The sequence below is a fragment of the Aulonocara sp. 'chitande type north' Nkhata Bay genome, linkage group LG13, assembly GCF_057382095.1.
Source record: "Aulonocara sp. 'chitande type north' Nkhata Bay isolate Kocher_YH1m ecotype deep benthic linkage group LG13, A_spYH_male_GT1.1, whole genome shotgun sequence".
NCBI classification, from domain to species: Eukaryota; Metazoa; Chordata; class Actinopteri; order Cichliformes; family Cichlidae; genus Aulonocara; species Aulonocara sp. 'chitande type north' Nkhata Bay.
In genome coordinates this window covers 14618343-14632951 of record NC_141356.1, presented here as the reverse complement: position 1 = coordinate 14632951, position 14609 = coordinate 14618343, and the positions used below count along the sequence as shown (strand labels likewise).

The following is a 14609-nucleotide window of genomic DNA, read 5'->3' as shown; positions in this document are numbered from 1 at the left end:
TGAACATAATCCAGCCCAAATGTGAAAAGAATTTAGTTACACGGGAATGCAATTTCAAGACGACAGACTGCATCTAAGGCAAAACAAAAAAGCTGGCATGTAAATTTTAACAGAAGCAGACAGAAACAAAGTTTCATCCTGAGGAGGAGTTGAAATAATTATTAGATACTTTAGCTGAGCGGGAATCAGCTTGGAAACTTCTTGATGTCCCACATGCACAAAAAAGCAGCAACTTGTTGGTTCAGGCAAGTAGTCAGTAGTGCACACACATACTCGTACATACACTGCACTGTCACATAAACCCACTCATGCATGTAGAGCAAAAATACGTTCTCTCTCTCACACACACACACACACACACACACACACACACTTGCACTCTATCTCTCCCTTTGGAGCAGATGGCTCCACAGTCATAGCTGATGTTTCACACATCAATGAAGCACACCATGTACTCACAACTACCGAATACACAAACTCACTCCATCACACACACTCATGCCATGCAAGTCACAACAGCTGAACGCACTCACACAGATCATGCTCGCACACGCAGACACATGTAACCCTTTGAAACCCAGATGAACTTGGAACGGTTAAACACACACATGCACGGACGCAGTCACACACACACACTCACACACGCACAAATCATGCACGCAGCGTCCTCCTCTGTGATAATTTATGGAGCGTGGAGCCACGTTGTTGGAGAATTAGCTCAAATCTTATAGCGCGCACACACAAAACACACAGGTTTAAAGCGTTAACAGCTGAGAGGCAGTGGGTTATGGCGTAGTATTGTCCTGGGTGTTGTTAGGCCTGATGTGAAATAGCCGATAGCACCAAATGAGTATACTGCTCAATAACCCAGCGGCTCAAGGACATTATTGCTTTTATAAGATAGTCTGCAGCACCTGTGGTTTTAACTGAAAACACTCGGCACTAAATGCAGACTTCTGATGAAGAAAATAAAACAGTCCAGAGTTAAGGAGCTATGCTGCTGGAGCTCCGGGGCAAAACGCTGTCACATCCTCAGCGGCAACTTCGGACAAAACAAATAAACAAAGACTCAAAAGGAAGTTCATGTCAACCTTTTTGCCAAGTGGGGTGCAGAAAAGAAGCGTTACTTAACTTCCGGGAATCAATGTTTCTATAGCAACATAACGCCGGCCTCACTGATATTGGGAAAGGTGTGAAAAATTCCCCGACAGCTGGGCAATCATAAATTAATGTCACCGTGGTGTCGTTGTCATGCCAGCAAAAGCACACATTTAAAACACAAGCAGACACACGCGTGATGAAGGACAGAAAATCGATATGCATGTACACCTGTTGAATGATTTCAAATGTTGCTTTAGGACCTTCATGGACAGCATGAATAGTAACACAGAGCGAAACACAGGCGGCAGGCCCAAATATCTTTGGCACCTTAAAGCAATTAAGGTACAGAAAAACATTTGATTCAAGGTGTTAGAGTGATTTGTTTTCCTTTGAAGAGGAGCGAAGTGGGTGATATCAGCATGCAGTGTGAGATGTGTTTTCTCTCTGCAGCAGGGAAACGCTCACCTGTCGGACACAAAGGTGTCAAACATCTGAGGAAATAAGACTAAAATGCTGTTTATTATAAGCATTACACAAGGTCTGAATTTTGCATAATAGTTTCAGGTGTTTCTTACATGATAGATGCCTGTAATCAAGGTACTTTTATGCAATAAAGTTAGATGCCTGATATGCCTATGATCATTTTTTAGGGCTTTGGAACATTTTACCACAGTTTCAAAATATTTTTAAATACTCGTTTGACTTGAGAAAATAATCTCACCAAAAGGTCAAATGTGATTAAAAGCTCCAGATGGACCTCATAGTGAGATTGTTTTCATAGCGGCTGTTTCCATGCGCAGCATTGAACTTTGAACCTCAATTTTGAGCCAGCATGGGCACGATGTCCTGAAAGAGGTTGGAAAAAATTAAAGTCTTGCATTTTCATGACATCTGAGAAAGTCCATCTGCTGGCGATAATGATTGAAAAAACAGGAAGAGAGGGATGCTGCTATAGCTCACCTTGTTCAGCAGGCGACCCATGTTCCACCTTGCCGTATGGTGTCCTGAATTTGAGTGCTCTTTAAACCATTTCAGACATGTTGATCCTTTGGAGTCTTTCTCTCTCTACTGTCCTCATGAATAAAAGCTTAACATGCCCAAAAAATAATAAAACATTTCAAAAAGAAGTTGCTGATCGGGGTGGATAAAAATGCATGCTGGTAATGTAGCATGGATAAAATAAAAACATGGTATAGTCAGCCTGGAGGTACAGAGCTAGGCTAGCTGTTTCGCTCCTAAGCTATGCTAACATGCTAATATATGCTAATATTTACTGGACAGATCCTCTCATCTCAACCTTTATCCAAAATGTTACTCGCTAGCCAGTTCTCAAGAAAGAGGTGTGGCAAGGCAAAAGAAGGAAGCCATTGTAGGGCTGGATTCAAACTTTTTTTAAACAATGGGAGATAAGTCTTGATCTGTACTCTCATTCAAGATGTATGCTCCTACATCTCTGTAGCTCTCTGGCAACGCAAGGAGATACACTATGTAAGTTAAACCTATACAGAAGCTACGGAAACACACTCGCATGTTGCCATGGTGTCTTTGTAGTTGCCCAGTGGCAATAACACTAGCATGCTGCTTAGTTGAAAAGTTGGCTTGAACAGAAATAAAAACGACCACAGAGTTTAACATTAAGAGGAAGAAGCACAAAAAAACATCAAAGATCAAAAAACCCTCTGAGAAGCACTCACATCTCTACAAAACATTCTTTATGGCCTCCATCTTCTCTTTAAGCTGACGGATCAACAACTGCACAAACATAAAGTAGACAACATCGCTGCTTGTTTGATATATTTCTGACACTTCTCTCTGGTGACAGTACACAGCTACAACATCTATATGTGGGTTTACAAAGGTCTGTGTTGCACCTAAAGACTACCAATGCACTACCACGCCATGCCCATTTTTCCCCACCAGACGTGAGGACACCTACTCTACTGGGCATTTTAGCAGATGCTAATATGTGTCTGTCTGCCTGTGGACAGATGTCTTCACCACAGTAGCAACTCAGCCATGCAAAATGCACTCTTAAAACTTTACAGGTGTGTAGCTGTCATCAGATTGTGTCCAAAGATGGGTGATAACTGGATAACTGTACTGTAATGTAATGTAATTGATATGACCAACACTGAGAAAAGGTTATGTTGAGTAATTCAAACTGTTTAAGGTAACTTTTTGATCATGCTTTACAAAAAAAAAATGCTAAAAATATTGTTTGCTAAACGAGGAGTCAAGTTGAGTCATTTGAGTTGAAGGAAAGTCATCCATCCTACTGATCCCAACACTATTTTGGCGTCAGACTCTGCTGCCTATTTCTGCCCATGTCTCTCTCATGCAATTCTTTTGTGCTGGCGCAAACATATCGCTCTCATTTTCTGTGCACAGGCCATGTTATTTGAATTTTTAAAACCTCATCATTTCATGCAATTTCATCAGACCTGGCTGTGCTAAAGAACTTGAGGATAAAATTAGCTTGGGTATATGAGGATCCAAGGTGACTGGTGATAGTCGTGTGGTTGTTTGCCAATTAAAACTCTTGATATAGCTTTCTATTCCTGGATTACGTGACAAACAGAGTTGAATACGTGCCTCTGAAATGCCACCGTTTGCTTGTGTGGGTAATTAAAGAACATTTTATTTATGGTACTCTGTTAGCAGTGGAAAGTTTACCTTATGTTTTCTTAGTTGGATATCATTTAACAAGTCTGAAAGCTCTAACTTGTTGAAGGTGCTATAACAGCTTCATTAGTTTGTCATCTATTTAATGAAGCACAATAATTAATGTGTTAGAAGTAAGTGATCATCTATTTTTTCTTTGCTTTTTATGACAGTCTTTAATGAGAAATGTGGCTTCAGTGATGAAGTTAGTTAGAAAAGAGTTGGAAAAAGGCCCTGTCAAGAAGATAACTTAACAATATATATATAAGAATATATATATATATAAATAAATATATGAACTTCATTTCAACATGATTAAACATTAAAACCGCTGACAGCTGAAGTGAATAAAATTGATCATCTCATTACAACACAATCTTCTCCTGGGAAACCCTTAGTCCTGACATTCATGTGGCACATACCACCCAGCTAAGCATTTTTTCAGACCAGGCATGCCCCCCCATCTCCCCACTGTGAACAGATATTACAGTGTATGTTCAACTGTAGTACATTTCATCCTTTGTCCTGTTCTATCCAAATATTCAACACATTTCACCAAAAATGCACAGCTCAAACAGAACTCCTGCATTACTGATTAAGAGATAGTATGACAACTGAAGTGAAAGTTAGTTTCTTTAATAGTTAGTGGACTGAAAGAAGTACACCAATATAGAACCAAAAGTTAGGAAAATAACATTCAAAGGAAACAGAATATATTTCTCCATCACATGACTTATGCCACTTCGATAACCTGCACAGTATCTGTTTATTTTTAAGATAGATATATCCAGATTTCAAACTGCTTCTCAGTACAGTGTAGTAATATTTTTAAAATAAACATCCTATTTCTATAAACTGTGCTGCCAGACTATGGGTTTAGAGCCCAAAGTCTTTGTCTGCATGGAGGATCCAAATGAAAAAAACAGCAGACAAACTTTGATGTCAATCTGTTTGAGACTTAATTTGAAGTTCCTAAAAATTGGTCTATTTAGCATGAGCCAGAAATAAAACCCAAACCTAACCCTAACCTTAGATGGATCACCAGAGACCCCCTGGACGTAAAGAGGTTAATAGGGAAGGTTCTGGGTCTGTGAAGGTTCTCAGTCATCCAGGTTAATAGGGACTAAAGTCACAGCAGCTATTTTTTAATGAGTAGTAAGAGGTTAAGCAAAGGTTAGTTGCTTAATTCGTTTAATGTATTATTTGTCTTTTACTCTACTATATATTGTAAGATAAAGACACTACAATATTAGAAGGGGAACCATAAAACTATGACGAGCCCTTATGGGCAACAACTTAGAAATAGTGAAGAGGAAGAACTCACTTTCAAACAGGAAGAGCCCAGGCGCAGGGAGGAGTGGCTGCAATAGCGCAAATGATTGGATTATGAGGGGAAACTGGAGATAAAGACAGCACGGAGAGACCACAAACAACAAACTAAACGTCATGTTTGCTGGATGATCTTTTTGTTGGATTTCACCGAACATCAACAGTGAGTCAAGGTTCAGACGATACTTAATTAACAACAACACATACGCAGCATTTAACAGAGATAACATTTCTCTCTTCCTTTGTTCTGTTCCTCTGTTTCCTGGCCAATTTCCTGGATGAGCCTATCCAGTGAACCCACAGAGATCCAGCAAGCCAATGAACAAGTATTCTTAAGAGTAATACTATATTGCAGTCATTGATTTTCCACTTTCACTCACTATTCAGACCTAAAAAACAACATTAGTATCTCCTAACCATGACCATAATTATCCTTGAAGTCAGTCAAGTGTTTATTATCGTCACCGTATCATCAAAAATCCCCTTACTTTGAAAACCTGTGATCTTTTTCTAGCCTAACCAGACCTCAGTCACAGCAGGGTGAAATCACAAGACACAGTCGCAGTTTTTTTAGGACACTAAGAAATAACTTGTCGAGTTCTTAAGAAACACTGACAGATTCAGCAAGCAGAAATCCCCAAAAGATAAACACGCAGGCTTTGTTTTTCCTGTTGTTTTTTCCTCACTCTGTTTTTAGGAAATTTGGAAGATATAGCATTGCTGATAAAAGTGTTTGATAAGAAATCACTTCTTTATATCACTCTAGTTAATATAGAGCGTAAACACACAAAAAAAAGGGTGGTTGGGGGGGGTGGTTGGGGGGGGTGTTTGGAGGCGATGGTACAAAAATTTAATTAAGGGCTTTAATATTAATGCTTCATTACATGCTGGTGCACTGTGCATGGACTTAAATCCACTTTAATTTTAACAACTTAGGCTGTGCATTGTTGCTTTTTTATTAAAAACACAATAACACAATCCACAGTGCTTTGGCTGCACAGTGCTCCACCGCTGCTGTGGGCTCTGTTGTGCTCTCTAGTTAATTGCACGCTAAGTCAAATGCATTGTTGATTTTCTGTTGTCCAGCCGGGCTCTCCTGAAGACTTATAACCCTATCATTTCACCATGACAAGCCATCGTCATTTATGATCAATGGCTGTTATTAAAAGTATTGACACAGGTGAAATATGATCTAACAGTCCTATCACATGATAGAGATGGAGTAGAGATTTAAAATGACTTCTTTATCAGCAGAACGCTGGCTTTTAATTGATTTGTAATGGCCAATGCACAGCTCCCATCAGCGCTTTTGCTGATAGAACATAAAATCAGCCATGTTTTGCCATGCCAGGGTTAAGCGTGAAACTTTTGATTGATTTAAAATGACAGACTAATTTTATTTCTTCTAAACCTTGCAGCAAGTGTTTTATGCCTAATGAGCTTACTGTAGTTCTGCCCTTACACAACCTCTTGACGTCTCATGTGATGTGTCTCTTTGAAGCCTGTTGGAATCTTTGGTGCATCTCTACAAGGACTCTCAGTAATTATGTTTGCCTGCAACAGTCAGTACGAATGAAGTACAAGGTTTAGTCTGAGTTAAGAGAACCAAAAAAAAAGTCAAGACGCGTGTGACTCATCTGGTCGGGTCGAAGCATCCCACACAGTTTCATGACACCACAGTCGTTCTGAATAACTAATTTTCATTCAGGTTTTAATAAAATGCAGCGAGGGGGTTTTAATTTGTCTCTAAATGTTATCTGACTTTATTTTTAGATTCTCCCCACTTCATTAACATAAGGAGGCTTGTGATAAGAAGATAAAGGTGAAATTTACACTACAAGATGTGCAGAAAACTGCGTGAAAATGATCTAAGTGCATGTGTTTGAAACAGAGTGCTGTTGTAAAAGCGCTGAAGTGGCGTGTCAAACTAAGGATAAATGCAAATGTAAAGAGAGAACACCTACCTGACTTTTTAACTGAACTCAATCAGTAAACACTTGAAAGGTTAAAAGGGAAAAAAAATCTAATCCTGGGCATGTTTAAGCACGGACTCTGAGCCAGAGAAGCTCTTAGTGCAACAGACGGGGACCCGCACCAGCCTCCCCACCCCCATCTGGATCTTTCTGCCTCCAATACCGAGTCAATTAACCTAATGGAAGTGGCAATTAATTAACTCTACAAACACTATGATTAAGGAGCTGACAATCAAGTGAGTGGGAGTGGTTTAACTAATGATAATTTAGAGGTAATGATTTCCTGGACGTGTTTGTTGCAGGAAAGTTAAAACACTAATAGCTACACATCTGAACTCTGGATTAAACTGGATTTATGCCAATTAAATGTAGACAGAATCTAACTAACCTCCCGCCACCAAAAAGCCTCGAGTTCAAATACCAGAAAGACTCCAATAGTCTGGACGTCAAACACAGTTACACTTATGTGACCTTTTTCCCTTCTTTTCTGCAAACTCTGCATCTATAAAAGAAGTAACTGTTTGGTCTTACCGTGTTTCTTTGGCCATTGGTTCCTATTGGTCCTCTGAACACCCCCTTGATGCTCCTCAGCTGTCCGTCACGCAGGTGGGTGGAACTGATCACAATGTAGTAGCACGCCATTGGATATACTTCTCTTTCATGCAGTTAAATATCTATCTATAACTCTCTTGATCTATCTGGACTTTGCCAAAAAACCCTTGAAAACTCCTTCTTCTCCTTCTTCTGATGTTGTACTACTCAACTCTCTCCTCACTTCATCTCCCCTCCTAGGTTTTATCAAGAAGAGGAGGGACAGAGGAAATTAAAAAAAAGAAAGGATGAGCGCAGTTTCCCTTCCCTCTGCTGCTCTGATTTATTCTCTCTCTTCTCTAAGTTTTTGCCAGTGACTCTTTAACTCTGCATTCTCCTGCTCATTTCCCCTCAGCTTCTGTCTCTTCTTAAATATTTCACCCTCTGCTCCCCTTTCTTTCCACTCTTATCCTCCTGTCCTTCTCTAAATGTTTTTTTAATTCTTCTCCCTTTCTTTTCTAAATTTGCCTTCCGCTAGATGCCCCTGTCTCCTCTTAAATATTTCTCTTTAAGTCTCCTTCTCTCCAGATGTTTTGCTCAAATCTTTCATTAATCAATCTTTCCCTGTCATTGACTCCCTCTCTCGCTCGCTCTCTCTCTCTCTTTTTCTCGCTGAGTCTAAATTTCTTCCCGAAATCTCAGCCGCTTATTGATCAGTCTTGCAGTTCCTTTAACTATCTCCCGTCCGTTCTCCTCACTCCACAATCTCTCTAGCCCCTTTTGTTTTCCCTCCCTCTTTGTCTCTGTATCTCTGTAAGTGGCTGGGAGGGATACTTTTTCCCCCTCCTGTTACTATCTCAGCATCTCCTCTGTCTCTGTCTTTGCCCCTCTTTTTGCTCTCTGCCTCCTTGTTAGTGTGGAGAAGAAGTACTCAGTCTTCTCCTCCCTCTCTTTCTCTTTCTGTCAGAGCAAGCGTGCAGCTTCCTCTCAGATGCTCCTCTCCTCTGCTGCGCTGCATGTGTTCACTCTCCTCCCTCCCTCTATCTCCCTCTCTCCGCTGATCTCTTGCTCTGTGGCCAGCAGAGTGGTTTGCTCCTCAGTTACCCGCGGTTACCATCTGCCCTTTTAACACATGGAGTGCTGACGCTTGCTCTCTACTCCCTCCCTCCCCATTTCTCTCCCTCCCTCCCTCCCTCTCTCTCTCTCTCTCTCTCTCTCTCTCTCTCTCTCTCTCTCTCTGCCTCTCCTTTTGCTGTCTTTCTTCTCTCTTTAATCATCTCCTTCTCTCCCTCCTTCTCACGCTCTCTCAAGCCAAAGGAGACAAGCTCCACCTACTGGTAAGCAGGAAATGCACAGACAGGAAAGACGGAGAAATAGAGCTTAAAGGAAAGTGAAACAAATGAATGTGTTATTTCTTTAACCCATAATGCCTTTGAATTAACTGGATGGATTAAAACTTGATAGTAAAACTGAACCATGTAGTGATTTAGTGTCTTTCTTAACATGCATGTCAGAGCAAAATCATCTTCCCATGGCGAATTTTAATCATTATGAAAAAAAGAAAACCTACACAATTAAGTTCCCAAATGATGTGCAGAAATTCAAGTATAAAGAATCTGTAGATGTCACAGGTGTCGCCACGTTTATGTTGGAGGCTGGGGTGGATGGCTGGGTTTAGAAAACACAGCCAGAACTAATAACTGCTTCACAAACCACAATCTTTCTCTGCAGCCCCTAGGACACCTCTATATAGGAAGCTCAACAGATATGGATTATTTGATTTGTCACTTTATTTGTGTGTGCACACACTTGCTGTTTTTTTTTCAAGTTATAGTCGGATCACAGGACCAAGCCCCTGCCTAAACGGTTATAGAGCCACAATTTTAACTTAGGTGGATGAGACATAAAACATAAAACAAGTTTGATTAAAGCTTTTTGACAAGATTAGATTAGATTAGATTAGATAGAACTTTATTAATCCCTCAGGTGGGTTCCTCTGGGAAATTCGATTTCCAAAAAAGCACAGCACCGACAGAAGTTACAGAGTTACAGAATATTATATATATATATATATATATAATACACACACACACACACACACACACACACACACACACACACACACACACACACACACACACATATATATATATATATATATATATATATATATATATATATATATATATAAATATATATAAATATATATATATATATATATATATATATATAAATACAGAGACAATATAAATAAAATATACGAAGGGGATAAATAGAATAAATAGGAATAAAAATAAAAATACAAGTGAATTGCACATTTCAAGTATTGAGTCTATTGCACCGTTGACTATTTACAAAAGTATTGCACAAAAGGTATTGCACAGTGAGGTGAAGAGGCACTACAGCTTAGTTGTTCCCCCCTCCTTTGTCCTCCTGTTTCCCCTCCCTCTCCCCTCCAGGGAGGAGTTAAACAGTCTGATGGCGTGTGGGACAAAGGAGTTTTTAAGTCTGTTAGTTCTTGTCTTTGGGAGAAGCAACCTGTCACTGAACAGACTCTTCTGGTTGTTTATGGCCGTGTGCAGAGGATGTCTGGCATTGTCCATAATGTCCATCAGTTTCTTTAATGTCCTTTTCTCTGCCACTGTCACCAGAGTGTCCAGCTTCATGCCGACCACAGAGCTAGCCCTCCTGATCAGTTTCTCCAGCCTGGATGAGTCCTTCTTTGCTGTGCTGCTCCCCCAGCACACCACAGCATAGAAAAGTACTCCAGCAACCACCGACTGGTAAAACATCCTCAGGAGCTTCCTGCAGATGTTAAAAGACCTCAGCCTCCTGAGGAAGTACAGTCGGCTTTGGGCTTTTTTATACAGGTGCTCTGTGTTGCATGACCAGTCCAGTTTATTGTCCACCCACAGCCCGAGGTACTTGTACTTGTTGACCACCTCCACCTCCTCCCCCTCTATCTGAACCGGCAGTGGACCTGCTCTAGACCTCCCGAAGTCCACAACCAGTTCCTTAGTCTTTGAGGTGTTGAGTTGCAGGTGGTTTGTGTGACTCCATGCGACAAAGTTCCTCACCAGACTTCTGTACTCCTCTTCCTGATCATCCCAGATACACCCCATGATGGCTGTGTCGTCTGCAAACTTCTGAATATGGCATAATTCAGAGTTGTAGCAGAAGTCAGAGGTGTACAGGGTGAAGAGAAGAGGGGACAGCACAGTTCCCTGTGGTGCTCCTGTGCTGCTGACCACTGTGTCAGACGTGATGTCCTTCAGCCTGACGTACTGTGGTCTGTCGGTGAGGTAGTCGGAGATCCAAGCCACCAGGCAGGGGTCCACCTCCATCCTGTTCAGTTTTTCTTGAAGCATACAGGGCCGGATGGTATTAAAGGCACTGGAAAAGTCAAGAAACAGGATCCTGACCGTGCCTTTTCCCCCATCCAGGTGTGAGTGGGCTCTGTGTAGGAGGTACAGGATGGCATCCTCCACTCCGACACCCGCCTTGTATGCAAACTGTAGTGGGTCCTGGGCATGTTGTACCTGTGGTCGGAGGAGGTTGAGGAAGAGCCGCTCTAGAGTCTTCATAAGATGTGACGTCAGTGCCACCGGTCGGAAGTCATTCAGCTCATTGGGCCGGTTCTTTTTGGGGACTGGGACGATGCAGGATGTCTTCCATAGGGCGGGCACTCTCCCCAGTCACAGACTGAGGTTGAAGACTCGTTGTAGCGGCTCCCCAAGTTCAGCAGCACACGCCTTTAGCATCCTAGGACACACCTTGTCTGGGCCTGCTGCCTTTCTGGGGCGAAGCTTCCTCAGTTGTCTCCTGACCTGATCCACTGTGACACTGGGAGATGTTTGGGAGGAGGGGAGGGGGGGAGATGTCTTGCTGCTGAGAGAGGGATTGGAGGAGGGGGGTGTCATGGTGTCAGGAAGGGGGGGAAGCGAGGGAGGTAGGAGAGTGGGGATTGGACTCTGTAGTGAAGGTGAGGGTGGGGGGGTTGTGGGCTGGTCAAACCTGTTGAAGAAGTTGTTAAGTTCGTTTGCCTTCTCCACAGTCCCCCCCACTGTGCTTTTCTTGGTGTTGTGGCCTGTGATGGTTTTCACACCATTCCAGACCTCCCTCATGTTGTTCCTCTCCAACTTCTGCTCCACCTTCCTCCTGTAGGTGTCCTTTGCTTCCCTCAGGCAGCGTTTCACCTCCCGCTGTGCTGCCTTCATCTCCTCCTTCACTTTGCTCCTGACAATGACCCAAAAAAGATGTAAAATTATTCCTTATCCCCAGATTATATTCCACTATAAGGAAAGTTGGACACAGTTTAATTAAGAGTTTAGTTCAAACATGACTTAACTCTCTACATCATTCAACCAAAGCGCTTGAACAACCACCTCGCTATTTGACATTATGAATACAGTTAGCCAAGAAAAAGTACATTTACCAAAGTCTTTTATACAGTAATGAGCAGATATATCGTTTGTCCATGTAACAGTATATTTGGTTTGTATTTTCCCAGATTGATTGCCATTTTTCGCCCTAAACAGTTAGTTAAATAATTTGTTAAACAGTTAATTCCCATTAATACAGATATTTATAGCAGAAAGCTAATTTTTCCATTAATGACAACTTAAGAGGGGTTAATTAAGGCTTAAATTTATAAAAAAAATAAAAATAAATGAAAGGTACATCATGTTGAGTGGGCATTCACAAGAGACAAGGAGTGATGTGTCTGCCAGAGACATTGGTATGTCAGTTACATCTGATGACATGTAGCAATGCCAAAAGTGAAATAACCATTAAATCAGCAGATAACAAATTATCATGTCAGCTTTGAGGCTGACAATTTAAGCAACTCCCATCTTGGATACAACTTTTGTTTTTTCAATAGGAAGAGGGCCATGTGACACATCAAACTTATTGGTAATGTCACAAGAAAAACAATGGTGTGCTTGCTTTCAATGTAACTTTATTCTTTCATGAGTTATTTACAAGTTTCTGACCACTTATAAAATGTGTTCAATGTGCTGCCCATTGTGTTGGATTGTCAATGCAACCCTCTTCTCCCACTCTTCACACACTGATAGCAACACCGCAGGAGAAATGCCAGCACAGCCATCCAGTATCCGTAGTTTCAGGTGCTGCACATCTCGTATCTTCACACCATATACTAATGTGCCACAAACAGGACTTTAATATCACCAACCATTCCCATTTTATTACGGTGTATCCATATAAATGGCCCACCCTGTATATATGTGTGTATGTTTATATATATATGGTATAAACCAGGATAAATTTTAAAATCTTACTTCTTACATACAAGTGTATCCATAAATCTGCTCCTTCATATTTGTGTGACCTGCTCCATATCACCACTGTTTCCCTCCCTCTCAGATCATCATCTGCTATTCGTCTTACCGTTCTGTCCTCATGCCTTATTACTATGGGGAACAGAGCTTTCAGTCACTCTGCTCCCCGGCTCTGAAACTCTCTTCCTCCAACCATAAGAAATATTGACTCCCTTTCCGTATTTAAGTCACAGCTCAAAACACATCTGTTTAAACTGGTTTATTCACTTTAGTGCTGATTTTATCTGTTGTCAAGCTCTGTTTTGTAATTTTAACTTATTTTTTGTATTTTATGACTACTGTTCCTTTTATTAATTTTGTTCTTTCTAAGGTGACCATGGGTTTCTGAAAGGCGCCCTCAAATAAAATGCATTATTATTATTATTATTATTATTATACTTCAGCTCCTCCCCTTTGTGAGTGTGGACGCTTCATCTCTTTGCTCTTGAATGCTTTGCTTCTTATATTGATTTTTATTGATTTTTATGCTGATTTTTTCCCTTTTTTCCGTGTGAGCTTACCTGCGATAACTTCTGGACACTTGTAGATCATTAGGACTAGAGTGTTCTTAACAGAAACAGCAACATTTTATGGTTACCTTGTCCTCAGCGCTCCGTGTGTCTGTGGCCTAGACACAGCTGAAGCCTGATTACAGCGTCTGGGCACCGAGCAGCCTCAATAGCCTGGAAAGGTGCTAACTGCTAGGCTAACTAGCAACAAGATGCCTTCCCTCTCCACAGATGACTACCACAGCCTCCTGCAGAAGATTGCAGTACTGGAGACAAAAATTCATCGCTTAGAAGTAAACGTGGAGGTAAATGGACTGTGTGGAAATGAAACAACCTTGCCTTTGATTCAAAACAATGGCGATGAGCAAGCTAGTACACAGCTAAGGAGCACAGATAACATGACCAAGAAAGTAGACTCTGTGCATTATTATAAATCCTCAAGTGATAATCCCCCCTTAGACTGTCTTGGTGCAAAACCAAGACATAAATCATGTCTCCTGGAAGGGGGAGGACGTATCACAGGCAGGGCACAGCGAGCTGAAATCTCTGAAACCGACTGGCCTTCACTTCCTACGAGACAGAGAAGCTCTTCTACCCCTGTATACGGGAGGAAACAGGACTGGACAACCGTGAATAGGAAGGTTAACAACAAACCTCCAAAACAACTGAATGTGAAACTGCAGAACAGATTTGCTCCACTATCAAAGGACCCTGGATCTATATCGGACAACCATCCATCTAAAAGCAGCGAAATAAGGTCTGAAAATCTGTTAAAAAGTGAAAGGCCACAGGGAAAGCTAAAGGCTAGGCCTGAAACTCTGATTGTGGGTGACTCTGCCGTAAAGGATGTACAAAGGATGTGCGGTAAGAACACTAAAGTCCTCTGCTTTCCTAACGATATGGTCAACAACCTGAAGGAGAGAATTCTTCAAATTGCAGATGAATATCCAACTGTGACAAACATTGTTCTGCATACAGGGTCAAACGATGTGTCCAAACAACAGTCGGAGGTTCTGAAACGGGACTTTACTGGATTATTAAATACTGTAAACTCTCTGAATGCAGCTGTATTCATCAGTGGACCTGTACCGCCGGTCACAGGAGGAGACGAGAGATTCAGCAGGTTGTTTACACTGAATAAATGGCTTATATCAGCATGTGCT

General features: G+C 41.4%; 1 protein-coding gene across 1 annotated transcript in view; it reads right to left on the bottom strand.

Moving 5' to 3' along the window:
* LOC147315847 (uncharacterized) overlaps positions 1–8682 on the bottom strand; it is a 93102-nt gene extending 84420 nt beyond the window's left edge. Inside the window, exon 1 of the mRNA XM_086258819.1 lies at positions 7596–8682. Within this exon, the coding sequence (XP_086114945.1) occupies positions 7596–7706 (111 nt within the window). The 5' untranslated portion in view covers positions 7707–8682. The remainder of the gene's footprint in view (positions 1–7595) is intronic.
* Positions 8683–14609: the final 5927 nt, after the last annotated feature.